Below are 19,521 nucleotides of genomic sequence, written 5' to 3'. Positions count from 1 at the left end.
TAATGAGAAATAGAGGGGCTCTCTTGTGATGTGAAATGAGTTTGGAGAAGTGGGCTGGGGCCAGATGATAAAGAGACTTGTCACAGTAAAGGAATGGGCTGTTATCGTAAGAGGAATGAGAAACGATTGAGAGGTGTCCATTCTGGGGTGACATAAATAAATAAAAATTTTGAAAAGGCATCTTGGAAGCCTGTATTAGTCAGCCTTTTCCAGAGACACAGAAGCAGTAGGATTCTGTTATAAGGAACTGACTCACACAATTATGGCGGCTGAGAAGTCCCAGGATCTGCCTGGGCCAGCTGGAGGCCCAGGGAAGCTGGTGGTGTGATCCAGTACAAGTCCAAAGGCCTGAGAACCAGGGAGGCCGATGGCATATATTTCAGTCCAGGTCTGAAGGCCTGAGAAGCAAGACCACTAAGGGCAGCAAGGAATGGAGGCCCTCAGGTGGATTGGCTGGTGCCCACCCCCACTGGGGAGAACCATCTACTTTACTGAGTCCACAGACTCCAATGTTAATCTCATCCAGACACACCCAGAAATAACGTTTAATTTGAGCACCCCATGGCCAGTCAAGTCGACACATAAAATTAACCATCACAAACCCCTTAGAGAATAGATTACGGCAGGCAGTATTAGTAGCAGGGACACCCATTAGGTGCCTGTTGCAGTGGCCCAGGTGGGAAGTGTCAGAAGCTAATCTCTGGAGGTGATGATAGATTTGGAGAGGAGAGGGTGGATTTAAGAGAAATTCAGGAGACAGAACAAGCAGTGTAGACCTGACTCGTTGATGGAGTGGCTGGGGATAGAAGGCCTCACTTAGGGAAGAGGGTGGCTTCTGAGTTTCTGCTTTGATCCCTGGGAGAAGGACCACCCGCTGGGCAAAGTTTAGAGCGAAATGGTTAACATGAGACTGGATTTATCGTACTTTCTAGTTGCTCAAAAATCCTTGCTTCCAGAGGGAGGAGATATGGGGATATATGTATAGGTATAGCTGATTCACTTTGTTATAAAGCAGAAACCAACACACCATTGTAAAGCAATTATACTCCAATACAGATGTTAAAAAAAAATCCTTGCCTCCAATAATGACATTTTGGAATATTTTGATTAAATATTGACACCGCATATCTTGCATCTTAATGCATCTTGCATCTGAATCCTAATCCCCCACATTCTACAAGACTTGGCTAGTGTCATAAGCCACAAGTAAGACAGAGGAACAGAATTCACATTTGCCAAATATGCAGATCTGTCAGAACTGGGAGGGGCAGACTCTAGATCCAGCTCAACATAATGGAAAGACAGACACTAAGGAGATACAGTTGATCAGGATGAAGGCCAAGTCAAGTTCTTGGCAATTTTGGGAGGACAAAAGGCCAGACCTTCATTATTACAAGAAATTGCTCCCAAAGCTTGATTTTTATTTTCTTCGTTTAGCAGTATTCTCATAGTAGCTTTAAAAATCAGCATAAAAGCTCATTCTCTGTAAGATCTCCTTTGTGTGCAGATGTTAAAAGGCTCTGCTTATTTAATTTCTTCTTAGCTAAGGTACTCATGCATTATTTTATCTACCCCAGAAATCAAAGTGTGTGTGTGTGTGTGTGTGTGTGTGTGTGAATTTGTTATTTGTTAGTGAAAGGATGAAGTAGTGTTAAAGAAAAAATGAAAAACAAATTCCTCTACCCAAGTATACTTGGTTTCATGTTTGCTTACTACTTTCAAATTCTGTCCACATGTGTACATCACACATGTATAGTACACATGCTATTTTTTGTGTTTTCACACAGTATTCTAAGTAGATCAACAAAGTTGAATAATTATCTAATGGCTGTATTCTAGCATCTTGCTACAAACACATTCATTCAACTTGTCTTTTTTGCACTGGACATTTAGTGGATGCCAGTGTAATTTCATTATTAGAAATAACACTGCAGAAAGTATTTCCATGTATGTAGTGCAACCTGTCTCAAATAGAACCCAGAGTGGTATCCAAATGGAACAAAGTATGTGTCCTTCATAGATGTGGTGAATTTTGCCATGCGACTTTCCAAAGGGTGAAACCAGTCTATAACACATTCAGGTGGGGTATAACAAACGTGTTTCTCTTTTCTTTTCCTAATTAGGGCTAGTTTTGACAACAGTATTGATGATAACAGTAGCAACAGTAGCAGCAGCTAATATTCTTGAGATGAGTTACGTAACAGGCATTATATAAAGTGATCTAGAAGCATTGTTTATAGCAGTTTAAAATGTAAACTCTGGGGACTGACTTCACAGGGCCAAATCCAGACTCCACCACCTAACCTCTAATTGGCTTCATTCCCTCCTCAGAAATGGTTCATAGGGTCACTGTGAATATCAGGTGAGTTAATATAGTAGAGAGCCTCGGTAAGCCCTGGATAATGTTGGTTACCATTATCCCTAATAATGAGTGTTTTATGATCCCATTTTACAGATGATAAAACTGAGAGATTAAGAGTATGAGTTGAGGTCACATGACTAGTGAGAAGGTGTGCTGGGATTCCAATTGCAGAGACCATTTCCCAAGGATTCCAGCTACAGAGACCTTTTCTGACAGAAATACTCAACAGGGTCCCAATGCAGGGACCACCACTGATATCCAAGAAGTGTCACTGTGGCCACTGAGTTAAATCAAGGAAGTATCAGGCACAGAAATGAGAGCATAAAGTCTGCATGGTTCACTAGAAAAGCCACGACATAATTCCTTGTTACCATGCAACAGTAAAACTGGTTTTTCTATGCTATTTTCTTCAGCCTTGAGATCTGAAGGTAGTTCTGTATGGAATTGTGAAATCCCTGCTAGATTATAAAGGCCTGGTGGGCAGGAGTCCCACGGTTTCATTCAGGACCCCAGCAAGCACCTTCCTTGCCTCAGGAAGGTTCTCTATAAATACTTACTGCCCTGAATTTCTCCCAAATATTACCATAAACACTTTCGGTTATTTCTTAATATACTCTGTTCATAACTGCTTAGTCAGTTCTTTTTATTAGCATAACATTCCTTTTAAGCATAATGATGTTGGAAAAACAGAAACAATGTAAGCATATTTTCTCAGCTGTGACTGATTGCTGGTGTTTAGTGTTTCCTTTTTTTTTTTTTTTTGGACTTCCTTTGCAGATTTAATGAATTAATTGTAAATTTCCCAAGTGGGACTTAACATGAACTGATCTTTGTCTTTTATTCTGTAATGTTTAGTTTCTATTCTAGTCCTGGTGACTATCCATTGAGACCAAAGTTTGAATATTGCCAAGGGCTCATAAAATTGCTGATATAACCTACATTCTTTCTCCAGAGAACCCGACTTCAATTTTCATAATGAATGAATGCCTTCTTTCTCCCCCAATTTCTTTCCTCCAATAGCTACTCGTGGAGACCATTGATGTCAACGGTAGAACTCTCGAGGGGCCGGTCCCTCTGGAAGTCATCGTGATTGATCAGAATGACAACAGACCGATCTTTCGGGAAGGCCCTTACATTGGCCACGTCATGGAGGGATCACCTACAGGTATGTTACGTTGGCTCACCGTTCGCATAATGGCTTGGGAAGTGGCATCCTGTGATCTTTGGGGATTCCGGAGACTGTTTCATTGCCGCTCTGACTTATTGTTGTCATGCATCAACACTGACATATTATTTCCCTGGATAGCAGCAAGAGCTGGAAAGCTGCGACTCAGAACATGACTGGCGTGTTGCACACTAGGAACATGTCTTCCCTTGTGCCCAAAGGTGATCCTTCAAGGAGGACCGACATCTCAGTCTCCCATGTATGGCTGATGTCGGACACCATGTAAATATCTAGCTCACCCTTGTGAGGGCCCAAGGCTGAGCTTGTGGTATAGTGGGACTTTGCAGAAAATTAAGGTCCCCACTGCAAGCTCCTCAGTTATTTCTCTTCATAAGTGCCTTTTAATAAGAACCATTTGGGGAAAATGGGTAGGACTTTTTTTTCCCTTTCCGTAGAAGACATGGATGGAGAAAACTTTTCTCTCTGGTCAAAGGGCCAAAAGCAAGCATTTTATTTCTCTCTCTGGCAATACATGTACCTAGTGTTACAGAAATCACTCAAGGTTACTATGGAACTCCTGGTATCTTTTCCCCATGTTTAACCTTTCTATCACAGAAGGTTTTAGAATTGAGAGCTCCCTTTTCTGGCCCATAGCTACTAATTAAAGCATTCCATGACCAGCAGCAGAAGTCACTCCTGAGTATAATGCCTGAGAAAGTGAAGAGCAAAGTAGAAAAATCCCTATTTTAAGGCTGGACTTTGATTTTTAGCTTTCAAATACATTTGAGTGAAAACATGCCACATGAAGAGTGTCAGTGTGGCTGTGTCTGGATTACGCCAAACGCCTGCTGTAAGCAAAGGAGTCACTCCTCAGGCCGATGGGAGATGGAAGCTCAGGGGCTGCTTTAGCTGGTTCTTTTTCCCCCTTTACTGAATGGACGGGATGTATCAATAACATGTAGATACGGGAGGCTCTGGAAGCATTGTCATGGCAACCTGCCTAGACTACCAGGTGAATAATTGTATGCAAGGTGCCTAAAAGCTCCCTTCAGCTTTGAGGAGCTGGGCCTCTGTGCACCTCATCAGATAGATCCCCAGGGGCAGAAGCACCCTCTCCCTTCTGGGATTTGAATGCATTCTGTAAAAAGGAGAGGGCCTATGGGCAACGTCCTGGAGAGATGGAGAGCGGGCAGGTGAAGGTGGGTCAGGTCACTTCAGGGCAGACCTTCCCCGTGGCACTGCTCAGTGGGCTGCTTTTGATGCAGAGATGGCTTCTGGTGAGACACACCCTAGAATTTGGGTTGGATGCTTACGGAAATCTTCTTAAACAAGCTGATGTGCAGAACAGGTTAGGAAAACTGATAGGGAAAGCTGTTAAAGAGACTGGAGTTTGAGCAGAGCAGAAAAATGATTCCCAGTTTCCATGTGTGGTACCCGGGCCCTGAATGTGAGTGACTGGAACTCGAGATGGGCAGGAAGAGTGTTCTAAATGTAAATGACAGTGGTTACATCCGAGTCGGCTGTGAGCATGTATATGTCTTTGTATATTATGTGTGTATATGATTAGACAATGTCCAGTTTTTCTCCCACTGTGCCCTTCTTTAAAGCTTGAGAAAGAAATTTCAAATTTTATTGCTTTATATACATGTCGTATTTTCAAAGGAAAAGGGAATCTTTTATGCTTGTTGAATTTGTTAAAGCACAAAGCAGTTGAGTTAGGGTGGACACATACCCAGCAAAACATAAATCACCTCAAACTTCTATTTATGATTGGTATTATCCTATAAAAATACATAAAGACTTGGATATCTGTATGGAGTAGTTTCTTCCAGCTATGCAGAATTTGGCCTGAATCGTTGTTTTCTTTCTCAGTACCCTCTGGGTTGGACTATAAAGCAGAAATTGACATGGAGTCAGTCAAATTTGAGGTCAAAAATATGGAAATGTTGTGGAAAAGTTTCAGAGGAAAAAACACTTAGCTTACTTAGCACCCTGTGGGAGAGCTCAGGCAGATGGCCCCCGAAGCGTCTGCAAGGACAGTGGGGAGCTGGGAAAGAAGGTGAGACCCATTTTCCAGTCCCCTCCCAACCTAAGCCACTTGTAAGTCATAACAACAAGCCCTGACAGGCTAGAGAAATGATCGCCTCTTCTGTTTCCACAATGTCCTTCTCGTTTGTGGCTTATGGAATCCTACGTGTTGTGGACCTTGTATCACATCCATTTCACAGAGGGGGATGCTGACCCCAGAAAGAGTTCATTGACTTTGCCCAGTTCACACAAATGGCTGATGGGGGACAGTGTTCAGGACTCAACCTGCAGCATCAACCTTCAAATCATGTGCTCTTTCAACTGACCCACAAACTTCACGGTGAAAATAGCCATTGAATGATCCCGGCATTTAGATGGGCACTTGTGTGCCGACGACTTTCTATCACTGTATCATTTCCTCCACTCTGCCCTGAGGGCTGGGCACCACTCTTCCCATCATACAGATGAGAAGACTGAACCTCAAAGGGGTCCGGGAACTTGCCCAAAGTCCCTTAGCTGGTGGATGAGCTAGAATCAGGGTCCGCGTCTGGCCTCAAGGCACAGGCTCTTTCTTGGGCACCTTCTCTCACACAGACTCTTTGCAGGCCCAGACTCTTTGATTTAGCTCCTGAGATAAAATAACCAGCTCTTCTGACCAAAGAGCCAGGCTCCTTGAGTCATTTTTCATTTAATGTGAGCTGTTGTTCCATCTCTAGGGTTAAACGATGTTAAACATGGGAGCCCTTTTCATCACTCACATCACTTTCTTCTGCATCCGCATAACCAGAGCCAGCTTCGTGGGGTGGGACCTGCCCAGCCCCACAGAGCCCCAGGCTCTGAAGGGCTCCACGCTTGGTTTAATGCTCTGTTGTTGCCATCTTAAAATTCTTAATAATTGTTCAACAAGGGGCCCTGCATTTTCATTTTGCACTGAACCCCAAAAATTATGTAGCTGGTCCTAAACATAGCACTGTGGCCTAGAGCTGGGTTTGATGCTCTGCCTGGCTCCTTAACAAGGTGAGACTGTGGGCAGGTTACTGAACCTGCTAGAAGCCTCAGTCACCTTGTCTGTAGATGGGGTGGGTGTAGAATAGTGCCTACCCTAGAAAACTTTATGCAATGAGTAAATTAGGCAATGTGCTTCTTAATGCTTAATGCTTGGAATATAATAAGTGTTTAAGAAATGCCAGTGTATTGTTAATGCTCCAATTATTCTTATTATTCTGGCAGCCTATCCTTTAGGGAAGGCAAGGCAAAAAGACATGCAGTTTGTGTGAAAGAACATCCATCTCCCAACCAACCAAACATCGTTTTCATGTTGCAGTGTACCCAGATGCCGTCAGCACCAGTCCATCATGGAGGAAGGTCACCCATATTTATCTGTATGTGCAGACAGGAGGCCATTTCTAGCTGCTCAGCACTAAACTCCAGGCTATCGTTTTGGGGAATCATTACTAGATGAAGGAAGATCAACAGAAAATAATAGTTTTTGAACTTTGCAGATTATGGACTGTTCCTTTTGTGGAGTTGCAAGGCATTGATTTATGGGACCCGCGCCCAGGCCCTGGCTGCTCCTCAAAGAAAACCAGAGCTCCGTGTGAGTGTGACGTTTTCTGAATGCCCAGTGCGTGCCAAGACCTCACAAGTAGGGGGTAGGTAGAGGCTGGGACCCTTGACGTTCCTGGAGGACGCACACACCAGGGCCCCGCAGTGCCTGCTGGCACCAGCTCCCCAGTGTTTTTTGCCACTGGTGGTCCTCTGGGCACCATTGAGAAGGGCTATCCATGAGGAATGGTGTGCAGGGCTTCCAGAAACAGACCCTAAGATGAGGACTGAGGGCGGGTGGTTTACCTGCCAGGTACGGGATCGTGAGTGGGGAGAGCTGCAGGAAAAGGAAGCCAGCCAATTTCAGGTGCCGCGTTAAGCCAGCTGCCAGAGCAGGCAGTTCTGAGCTTGATCCCTTAGGGAGGGAGGGCTCTGGGAAATGACGTAAAACACACACATTGGAGTTACCCCAGCTCAGGATCCAGGGAGCTGGGCTATCCATCCCGCAAGCCTGGCAGACATCCATTAAGAGCTCTCCCCAGAGGGACTTTAATTAATTCCCAGGCCCTTTCGGTCAGCTGGGACCACAAGCAGGGTTTCAGCAAGCTGGGTTCCAGAAGCTCAGGGGAAATCTTCCAACAAGATACAGGAACTGGCTTTTGCTTCCATGCTGTTGCTTCCATGCTGTTGGCCACCCTGCCTGTCAGCAGGGGCAGCTGGGAGAAGGGAGCCCGCCACCGAGACAAGTGGGGCAGCTTGAGATACATCAGGGGAGGGAGGTAATGGGGAAAATATCATAGTCCTCAAACTATGTAACTGAGAAAGGTGAATGTAACATTGACCTTTCTCTTTAGAGAGAAGACAGGACCACAGGACCTAGAGGTGTGTGTTCTGAGTCCTGAGAGATACCCGTTGCTTAGTTGTGTGCTGACTCTTCTTGAGGCTATTGAACAGAGGCAGAGATTAGCAGCTAAAGCCTCATCGTCTAACTTCTGAGAGCCTGAGGACCCGTACCCTCTCTTGCTCCCTTTATTTTTTTTCCATCCAGTATTTTTACTGAGCATCTACTCTGTGCCAGCAGTATTCTAAGCTCTGAGGGTCCAGCTGTGGACCTGCCAGATGCTGCTCATTCCCTCCTGGTCTGCAGAGCCAAGCAGGGAGACAAGCAACAGATAAATCAGAATTGAAATTGGGGGGCAAGGCAATGTAGCCATAGGGACCCCTCATCCTAGGAGGGAGGGAAGCCAGCCTCCCTGAAGAGGTGATACGAGGAGAGCAGGGGGCTTTGTCTTTTATTTTATCTCTGGGATCCACCTGAGTTTCTGTTCTTCAAGTCTCAGTTACTTTAATTTTTAAACAAGTCCTACCATGGCAGACATGAGGGAAGCAGCCGATCAAGTGGTCTTTGGGACAAATGGCTGTCCCAGGAGGTCAGCTTTGCTCGGCAGTTGGTATTTTCTAAAACAGCTTGAGCCAAATAAAGATGGTTTTGATATTTGAGAGTTGGTATTTGGGACCTAGCTCAGCGTGAATTCTCAGTTTGTTGGTATGACCTGGTGGTAAAGTCCCTTTTCTGGTCACCTGTTTACTTGTTGCAGTAATTGCATGTGGCCTTTTGGTCCACCAGCTCTCCACTTCTCCTCTGCTGGTGTTTAGACTTTCACATCAAAGGTTCTTCCATTCTCAGCTATTCCAGCCAGTCCTGTGAGCTTCTGGAATAGTGGGCACGGGGCTATTTTTTTCTTAAGTAGATAAATTTCTTTTAAAAATAAAGTGATTCCACTTTCTTCCCCAGCTTTTTTAAAGTAAAATTACCCTCCAGTCTCACCATCTGGGGGAGACCACAGTTGCCACCTCAGGGAGCATGGTTCTAGGGCTCTCCCTGGGCACCTCCACACACAGGGATGCACACACACACACAATTTCACAGAGATGGAGCTCTGCGTGCTCTTCTCTAGCTCACTTTCTTCACCCTGCAGTGTCCTATGGACATTTTTGTAAATCAGTAACTATCAAGAGACATCATTGTTTTAAACAGCTAGCGTCGGGATCTACCATCATCTAGTCAGCCAATCCCCTGTTGACTTAAGTTGTTTTCACTTTTCCCTCCTTACAATCAATTCTACAGGGGAGAACACGTCTCTTTCTAGTTGTGTGACAATTTCTTTAGGGTAAATACATGCAAGTGGAATTGATAGGATAAAGGATATGCTTATTACATTTTGATGTATATTGGGGTGACACTTCTAATCAGAGGATTATATTTGTATCTTGGCTAATAAACTCATGCATGAAGATACAATAGTCTTTCCGTTCACATATGAGCATACTGATGGACATTTATTTATATTTCTGGATTATTCCCAATATCTCTCTAAGGCTTGTGGTCACTTCACTAACCGTGTCTGTAGGCTGTGAACGGCCTTGCTCTAAACTTCTCCCCAGATTACGTGGCCGAGGAAGAGGACTGAAATTGTTGATTCTGACCCCTCTCCTGGAGTCATCATTGGAGTCTTAGCTGAGGGAAGTTGCCTAGGAACAGATGTCATTAACAGGCTGCAGTGTCATTCAGATTGAATTATGATGCAAATCACTCCAGTGCAGTTGACCATAAAACAAAATTGATGAAGGAGTTGCATAAGCTAATCAGAGACATCTTCCCAAAAGGAAGATTCCAGAAAATAAAGAGCATCAAAAGTGTTGAGTTATCTGGACTTTGCTACGTATTCAAGAAACTGAATGTCCACCCAGTTGCTTCTAACCATGTCTGGGGTCCCCAAGTGATGTCTTACAGGGGCTCTAAACCAAGCCTGTCAACAACCTTGTCGTAGCCACTGTTGTTTTCCCTCCTTTATACCCCAGCCCCTCTCTGATGGACGCTATTGTGTATGTTGCTGCTGGTCCACGGGTGCCTTGGAGGTACCACAGGGCTTGGTGAGACAGGGGAGGATGTCTAGAGCCCTATATTCTGTTCAGAGGATACCCAACCAGTAAAACTGTGTGTCGCATCTTAAATGTGGGGAACTTTGAAAACAGCTCTTCTCATTTTCGTTCGTAGCCCTCTCTCCACCTAAATTCATATATGAGTCAGTGGGACTAGAGACCATTTCAGGAAACAAACACCACATTGTTTTTGAATCACTCTTCTCTCTAACCATGACATCTTTGTTCCTTATGTGTCTGTCTCCCCTCTGCCCATCACCCACCCTTATACTCATTCATGTCAGATCTTTGAGGCACTGAGGATAACCCAGTGACCTGGAGAGATATGGCTTCTGTGCTCATGGAGGTTACTTCCTTCTAAAAATAAATACTTGGTAGCCCTGACCCACTAATTTGCTGGATATATTTTAGTCTCAGGCTGGGAGTCATCCTTCCATCCCTCCCCATTTGGGAGAGAGAAGGATTTATGACATCAACTATGGAAAAATAAAATAAAAATTTATTAATTAACTTAATTAAAATAACATAATAGTTTAAAGTGAAGGGAAGGTAAAGAGGCATTGGTAGCCTCAGAAGCTTAGTGATCATTCTACAACATTTTGAAAGAATAAATCTGCTGGGGATTTCCAGTCAAAATGGAAATGAGGTGACAGTTGAGCAGCTACAAAATAAAAATGAAAACGTCCTTGAGTTGTTACGGCACCGAGCACGGTGGACTGCAGTGCCACTGAAATCATCCCTGACGCCTGAGGATCCACTCTGAACGGCCCAGGAATTCTTAGTGTTATAGATGAATACAACAGAGCGGCAGGTCCACAATGGCATTAAGCAATTATAATTTTAGGGAAGCCCTTATTTCAAATCAATTCCTGATGACACTTCATTCAGCAAAATCACTTAAAGAAAATTTATTGGGCAGGGTCTATGAGCCAGATAGTGTTCTAGGTGCTGGAGATGCAGCGGTGGCCAAGACCAGTTAGCTCTCCACGCTTAAGGCATTTGCACTGTAGTGGGAAGAGAAAGATAATTAACAATGAATGGAATAAACAAGGTAATTTAAGACCTTTGGATAAAATAGAACAAGGTGATGTGATAGAATGACAATGAGGTCAAGGAAGATCTCTCTAAAGAGGTGACATTTAAGCTGAGACCAGTGAGAATGCAGGAGCCACAGTGTCAAGGGGCCAAGCAAGGACATTCCAGGCAGAGGGATCAGAAAGTGTGAAGGTCTGAGGCAGGAATGAAGATGGTGGGACAGAGAGGTGGCCATTGTGGTGGGAGAATGTCAGCGAGAAGAAGGGCACCTGGTGAGTTCCAGGGGATAGGCCAGCAGAAGTCAGCAAACTGTGGGCCATGGGCCTAATCTGTCCTGCTGCCTGTTTCTTTTTAATAAAGATAATAAAGTTTTATTGGATTACAGCCATGCCCATTCATCTAAGCATTGACTGTGGCTGTTTTCACATGATGCTCTTGGAGTTGGGTAGTTGGGACGGAGACTGAATGTCCCACAAAGCCAAAAATATATACTACCTAAATATATATGTATTTAAAATTTATAAAATATATATTTATATATAAATACCTAAATATATATATAAACTATCTGAATATATATTTTTAATATATGTTAAATATTTAAAATATTAAATATATATATATATATTCTTTACCTAGCCCTTTATAGAAAAAGCTTACAGACCCCTGAGTTAGACCTCTGTAAGTTTTGATTACATTTTGGATTTAGTAGGAATCCCTTGGGTGGTTTTAAGCAGGAGAGTGGTAAAGTCTGATTTTACTGTTAAAATATGACTTGCGCTACTCAGTGGAGAACAGAAGTAGGGCAACCAGGACATGTCAGCACTCCAGGCACGAGAGGACTGTGGCCTGGGCCGGGGTGGGAACAACGGAGGTGACTAGAAGAGGTCACGTAAGATTTTTGCGATGAGCCCATGATGAATGGGGGAGTACTGAATATTGACTCATTTTAGGGTGCCGGATTATTGTAACCAACGCCATCTATTTGGAATTATGGTAATACTGTAAACCTTAATAGGTTTCTAAATTTTCCTCAAGTATGAACTGGATTTTACCTTTGGTTTTCTTTCTACGGCATAAGCTTAAGGCCAGGGGACCAGACTGTCTTTTCATCCTCAGTTGTCAGCATTTAGCAGAGTTCCAGGCACATGGTAGCCCCTCAATAAATTCTGTTCAATGAACAAGTAGCCCCAAATGGCAGAAAGTATGAATAACAATAAACTTCCCTTTTTATTTGATTTTTAAACAAATGTTGTCTTTATTGACAATTTATTCCTCTTCTAACAAATATCTCTAGAGTGCGAGTTCGGTACCAGATACGCTGATGCTCAGTAAGGATGGGGTCAGGGAGGGATGCATAAAACAGACACGGACCCTGACTCGGAGGAGTTTGCAGAGGAGTGAGGAAGGCGGGTGAAAAGCACATCCTGAGCCCGCGACAGTGCTGCTTGGGGAAGGCAGGGGCCGCGGGAGCATCTCACTAGGACCAGGGCAGGGAGGCGGCGCCGGCCCCCAGGAAAGAAGCCAGGATAACCACCTGCATAATGTTTCTAGTACTGGACGCTGGTCTAGGTTCTGTGCCTTTATCTTAATGCAATCCTTACAATGCTTTTACAGTCGAGGAAACAGAAGCTCAGGGAGGTTAGGTTACTTCCCCAAAGTCACACAGTTGGTGGGCGATAAAGCTGGGATTCAAATTCAGCCTAACTCCCGTGCCCTTTCATTTCTTCTCAACTACGGCACCCACTGTCCTTTTACCACTTCACCCACGAAAATGCTAAGATCAATCCAAATCTGCCACCCTAGGGAGCATTTCCTTGTATGCATATGTGTGAGTGTGTATGTATTTGTGTGCGTGCACGTGTATACACACCTGTGTAGGCATGCATGTACGTGTGTGTGTCATATTTGCCTTCTCAAATACAGCCAGATCCTCCCCCTAGCGTTAGTCCAGGAGACGCTCAAGAAGAACTCTTCTCCAAGATTCATAAGGCATGCTGGCCGTCAATCAAGACAGTCTACAGATGTCAGTTAGAAAAGATTTATAATCAGCAGAAAGCTTGATAAACCAGCTTTTACTGCAGCACCGTTGCACTAAGAATCCTGTCCCTTCTGAGGGCAGAGTCTAGGGAGGCTGCTTCCATCCATCTATACAAATACCTTTGAATCACTTCACCTTAATATATGAACAGTAGACTAAAAAAGCCCCGAGTAATTTATGTATAGAACCACCTCCCTTCTTAAGTAAATGGAAGAGATTCAATATTCTGAGTTCAATGGGAAGAGGGCATATAAAATCCCTTTTAAGTATATGTTCTTATAAAATCTAGGTCATGAATTGAGTTTTCCAGTATCAAAGAAAAAAATTTAATAGACTTACAGCTTTCTTGCTTTAATTATGGCTACATTTTTAAAAATCAATCATAGTACCCAAAGCTATTTCATTATTCAGAAGCCTGGCTATTTTCAAAGATTTCTTTAAAGTTTGGTTTGGGGAATTTCAGTGTTTTCTTCTTGTTCTTTTTTTTGTTTTTTTCACTTTTGTTTAGTGTGCCACAGTTTTTTTCTGCGATGTTCCTGGTTTATAGTGGGCTGCTAACAGGGACACCCGAGTCATGGGGAGGGCAGGTCAGGGCTTATGTTTCTGCAGTTGGCCTCTGTATCTTCAGGAAAGGTCACTTCAGAATGAGGGAGGACCTCACGGTTCTCTTCCCTTGGCCATCAAAATCAGACGCAGTGAGGGGCTTGCTGTCTGTTCCTCTGCTTCTATTCTCAATTCTGCAACTTCACCCTCTGTCTTGCTGGGCAGGTTCCATGCTCGTTGGCTCACACCGAAGCCATAAGCCAGGGTTACAGGTGATGACTTGAATAGTAACCTAGACATGCAGAATTAAGTTAATCTGGTTTTCTGCATGTAACACATCGTTTGAAAATGGCTGGGTGGATTTCTGCTAGTTTGGAAAAGTAGGTTTGACATGGTTTAACATGAAATGTTGACCCATGCCACTAAGACATAACCCGAGAGACCCATGCTGCTGCTGTCAAAGAAACATGTTCGGTGAATGCAGACATCACAGAAAGAGTAATGGTTCAGCTGAGGATGATTTGCCCTGCTCCCCAGGCATGCCGGGTGTCACACTGGGGGAGGGGAGAGTGCAACTGGCACCTAGTGGGTAGAGGCCAGGGTTGCTGCTAAACACTCTACAATACACAGGACGGTCCCCACAGCCCAAGGTTACTTGGCTCAAAAATATCAGTAGTGCCAAGGTTAAGAAACCCTTCCCTGGATGGAGAAAATGAAGAGTATTGGTTATGAGGCCCAAATCTGAAGTCTGGAGGGGAGATGCTACAAAGTGTCGGCCCTGGTCGGCACCAGTTTGTGGTGAGCTCGGGGGTGAGTGGTGGCCAGAGCCTCCTCCTCTGAGGATGCCCAGTTAGCATGTAGCTCAAGTTACTGGTGAGCGCCTGTGAGCAGGAGCGGGTGCCGGGCCCTGTGCTCCTGTGGTAAGGGGTTCCTCTGCAGCACCTCACTGCCTCACCCCAGGAGTCCTAAGAGGGAGATGCAGTGAGCATCTCCATGTCTCCAAAGAGGACACTGAACCTTAAAGTTAGAAACCAGTCTTTCCAGGAGAGCAGAGACCTCTTCCCTCAGCATCCGTTCTGGTCTCTTTTAGTAACAGACCCCAACGTACCCCACTACAGTGGCAGTGTGTCCATATAAAAACTCTGTTGTCCAGCCTCCCTTGCAGCTAGATGTGGCCATGTGACAAATACCAGCCAGTGAGCTGTAAACAGAGTGTTGTGTTGGATTTCTGGGATGAGTTGGGAGCCAGGTCAGCTGGGGAGAGTGCCGTTTTGTCCTCCTCCAACCACCTATTTCTTATTGCTGCCTGGAATGAGGATATGATGGCTAGAACTCGTGCAGCCACTGTGCTTTGTAAGGTGGCCTTGAGAATGGAAACCATGTCCTAGGGAGGTGTACAAAGATAGAGATTGGACTCTGTTGCTTGTGGAATATCATTTTAGCCCTGGACTGCGTCTCCAGAATTATTTTACATAAGACAATAACGGACTTCTGTCTTATTTAACTCACTGTTACATTGGGTTCTCTGTATTTGTTGCCAAATCTAATAACAGCTGACATATGCAGTGTCACTCAACCGGTAAGAATTATAACCCAGACCATTTGACTTCAAGCCATGCTTAACTGCTGTGCTATGCTGCTCAGGACATTCAGAGCCACTTACGCCTCTGTATGCATTTCACGCCACCAGTTTTTGTATGGTAATCAGAAAATTGAGCCTTTACTGGAACAAAAATGGTCTGTCTCCTCCGTTATCTTAGAGTTCTTTCCAGAAAGCATCCTGAAGTCTGTTTGTTGTTAGATCTTTTTATTAGATTAAAAACATACTTAATGCCTTGTGATGGCAACTTTCTAGGCATAGAGGGTTTGATTCCCTCCCATCTCAGTAATTTCAGATCCTAGTCCAGTAGTGATTATCTGAAAATACTCCAGTAATGCACGTCATCATGTGGGTGCCATTTACGTCAATGTGCTGACCTCTTGTCCAATCCCAAGGACTAGTGAAGGAGGGGAAAGGTACAGGGAATGTTAAGACGGCCCTAGAAGGTTTTCAGAGAATATTAATTTTTTTCCTTGCCCATGGAAATGCATCGTAAGGATGTGCCCGTCAGTCATCAGGAAGATCAATATGTTCTGACAAGAGCACAGCATGAGGGTTGAGACTACTGGCTCCTGTGTCCAAAAGACTTGGTTTTCAGTTATGTTTCCGCTACTAATTGCGAGACCTTGAACCTGTTGTCTTACCTTCTGAGCTTTGGGTAACTCCCCTGCAAAATGAGGATAACAATAATGCCTCCAAAGGGAAGCTGGGAGGTTCAATGAGAAAGTGGATGTCAAGCGTTGAGCACATTGCCTAACGAAATACTACACGTGCTGGAGATATATTAGTAGCTACTGACTGATTTTTTTTTTTTAATGACAATAGATTCAAGAGGGTCATAGTGCTGTCACCTCGCATCTTGCAGAGGAGGGAGGAACTCTGCCAACCACCAAAGCCGAATTCCAATCCTGGCTCCTTCTCTTATCAGCTGTGTGAATTTGAGCCTTTAGTTCCTCGTTTTCAATTGACAATCATCCGCTGTGGCAGCATTTTGTATGAGTTTGAATTAGGCAAATTGAAATGCTGCAATATGGAAATATTAACAAAATCTCATTTGTGCACAAATTTAGAAACAATGTGATCTCCCAAATTTGAAGCATTTGCCAGGAATTAAATACTTTTCAAAATGGCTGGCAGGGTTTAGTATAAACCTCAATGAAATAAGTTCACATCCCGTACGATTCACTGATTCACCCGTTTAAAGTGTAATATTCAATGGCTTTTAGTATAGTCACAGAACTGTGCAATTACCACCACAGTCAATTTTAGAACAATTCCACCATCCCTAAAGGAAACCCTGTATTCATTAGAAGTCATTTCCCATTTCCCCCCCAAATTCACCAACCCTACGAAACCACAAATCTACTTTCTGCCTCTATAGATTTGTCTGTTCTGGACATTTCATTTAAATGGAATCACACACTATGTGGGGTGTTGTGACTGGCTGCTTTCATGCAGCATAATGTTTTCAAGGTTCATCTGTGTCGTATGTATGTACCTGGTACCAGTACTTCATTCCTTTTCATTGCTAAAGACAGGGTTCATTTTTAAATAAATCTGCTCTTGTCATAGTTGATGCTGTTTTAGCTTATAAAAATGAATATGTACCATTCTTTGTAAAGATTAGTCTTGAATTATGTGCATTTTCAATTATTTGAGATATTCGAGAGTGTGTCCCTTACATAAGGTATACCTGTGCTCTACTTATTTTGCAGTTTTGTTATAAGAATTAAATGAGATTTTATATGTATATTATAATATATATTATATATATATTATAATATATATATATTATCTATATAAATGAGATTATATATATATAAAGTTCTTGCCAGCCCCAATATGTAGTGCCCCCTCAAGAAATGGTCCCTCTCTGTTTGGGGTTGTTTGTTTTATAGCACATCTAATTTGTCATCTGCTTTTGTGTTTCCCTCACCCTAAGGAATTCCCATCAGTAAAGATTCCAATCAATTAAGTAAAAGAACTACTCATAAGTGTTTTCTAAGGAGATTGCTTACCAGGTATCTGAAAAATTCTTTTTAAAAAAATCCAGTTTCCACTAAAATGTCGAGTTTTTGGAACAATACAATCGTTCAAGTTAGATACCCCTTCATAAGTTTCCACCAATACCCATATATTCGTGAGGTAATCTAAGACCTTTACTTTTGCCAACCTGGGTACATTTCTGTTATGGCATTGTCATTGTCAGGTGTATGAGATTTAGCGAAAGAAAGCTTTTGAAAACAACCGCACTACAGTCTTTCCTGACATATTTCAGCAAGGTGTGTAAATGAAAGACATTCGGGCATCCTCCATCTTTTACCCCGTCCCTTTGCCCTTGGCAACTAGGTGCCACATCAAACAGACATCTCTGCTCCTTCACCAAGCCATCACGGCTTGCCTCATAGGGGAGAGACATCAGGACAGGTACTTTCACACTCATCATTCCATTTCATCCTCCCAGTGATGCTGAGTGTTATTATCTCCATGTTTCAGATGAGGAAACATAAGCTCAGAGATGTTGGTGCAGATAATCAGAGGAGAAACTATGTGAGTCCGGTTGTGTCTGACCTCTAATCCCATCTTCCCTCAAGGAGACTACATTTCCTCTGTCTCAGTGTGGGATAATTACTTCTTAGTATGCCTGCTTGTCCTCCACAGTAAGACTTACTTACCCTTATTCAGTGGTCTCTGATGTAAGCATTCAGTGCTGTTCCCCAGCCAAGGCTGTGCATCTAAATAAGAAATGTTTATTTTATTGCTTACGGGAGATGCAACAGGCAAGCAACAAAAACCACAGTGCAGTTTCGGCTGAGAGTTTTTCAGGCTAAGAAGCTGCTCTAGGTTGTGACTGTCTACATGGATTTTTCCTAATAGCCTGAGACATTCCAGCTGTGTCTGGTCCTAATTGTAACTCAAAGGGTAAGGTCAGGCTACATTACAGAAGGGCAAACACCACCAGAAGAAACAGTTCTAGAGTTAGAAAAACCATAACCAGGGATCTAGCCATTAAATTCATCTAGTAAAATATCAATCAGGAGCAGTTTCTGCTGCAGGTAACAAAATAGCAATTAAAGTGGCTTAAACATCTCAGGTTGATTTTTCTCCTGTTTCCTGAAGCTGAGAGGTGGGTGGCTGCTGCTTGTGCTTCAGTGATCTGACAGTCAGTGTCTCGGTGAGACTTTGGCCTTTCTCTTGTGGCTGCAAGACTCGTCCCAGCGCTAAACGCCACAGCTATGTCTATGTTCCCGGAAGAAGAAAGAGGGGACAGGAGACAGTGTCTTCGCTTTTCATTAGGAATGCAAAGTCTTTACCATAAGCCCTCAGTGGTGTTTCGTTAACCAATGCCCTGAGCACAACTGTGTTGTATGATTACCCCTAGTTGCAGGAAGAACCACTTACAAACCAGTATTTATATATATATATGCGTGCGTACATGTATACGTGTGTGTGCACGCGCGCATGCATGTATGGCAGGCTAGAGAGAAGGGAATTGGGAATAGATTTGGAATAGATTTAGGATTAGCCAGTGACTGGTCCCCACACAGTACCCAAAGTTTAAGGGATTTATTTAACTTTTAAAAGATTAAAATGCAAGAGAAACCAGCATCTTCCAAGATTTTGTTATGGGTTTGAGAATTAGTTGGAGGGTAAGGCATCACTCAAAGGATTTCTTGGTTAAGTAAATGAAGGAAACAAAGTCAAATTGGTTTCTTTACTGCCCAAGTTCTCAGAGGCTTCAAGATGCTAAGGGGCACGTCAACCACCAAGATGATGCAGCACTAGAGAATCTGTTACAAGCAGGATGTCCTATGAGCCTGGCGTACAGGAGATGGTAGGCACTTTGGAAAGGCAGACCTTGGTACTGAACTGCTGGATCATCATGAGATACCCGAGTAGTTATGCCCCCCTCCACAGAGTGGCAGTTAGAGACCCAGGTTGAACATAAGATGGTCTGAGAGCAAGACGGTGAACATAGTGAGGGGTTCCAAGTGTCAGGTAGACTTCTGACCTTGGGAATGTCAGGACCAACAGTGCAGGGAGGGGAGCTTGTGAGTAGCCTGGGCATAGGGACCACATCATTGATACTTCCTGACTCTCAATCCCTGCACATCCACCCCTCTGGGTTTAGCAAGCTTCCTTCACAGAGCCAAAACTCAAAACATAAAAACTTTGCTGAACAAATATAAATGTTATATAAATCTTAACCAAGAATTTTACATTTTCATTGGTTTTGGAGGATCTCCTCACCTCTTCTC

At 43.5% G+C, this 19,521-nt stretch overlaps 1 protein-coding gene across 1 annotated transcript in view; it reads left to right on the top strand.

The window, feature by feature from the left end:
- Positions 1 to 19,521, top strand: part of CDH13 (cadherin 13) — a 647,236-nt gene that overhangs the window by 260,921 nt on the left and 366,794 nt on the right. Inside the window, exon 4 of the mRNA XM_082366865.1 lies at positions 3,383 to 3,527. Coding sequence (XP_082222991.1) covers positions 3,383 to 3,527 — 145 coding nt within the window. The remainder of the gene's footprint in view (positions 1 to 3,382; positions 3,528 to 19,521) is intronic.

This window comes from Balaenoptera borealis, assembly GCF_965194805.1.
Source record: "Balaenoptera borealis genome assembly, chromosome: 19".
NCBI lineage: Eukaryota > Metazoa > Chordata > Mammalia > Artiodactyla > Balaenopteridae > Balaenoptera > Balaenoptera borealis.
Note: the sequence above shows the minus strand (reverse complement) of the source record. Positions and strands in the feature narration are given on the sequence as shown.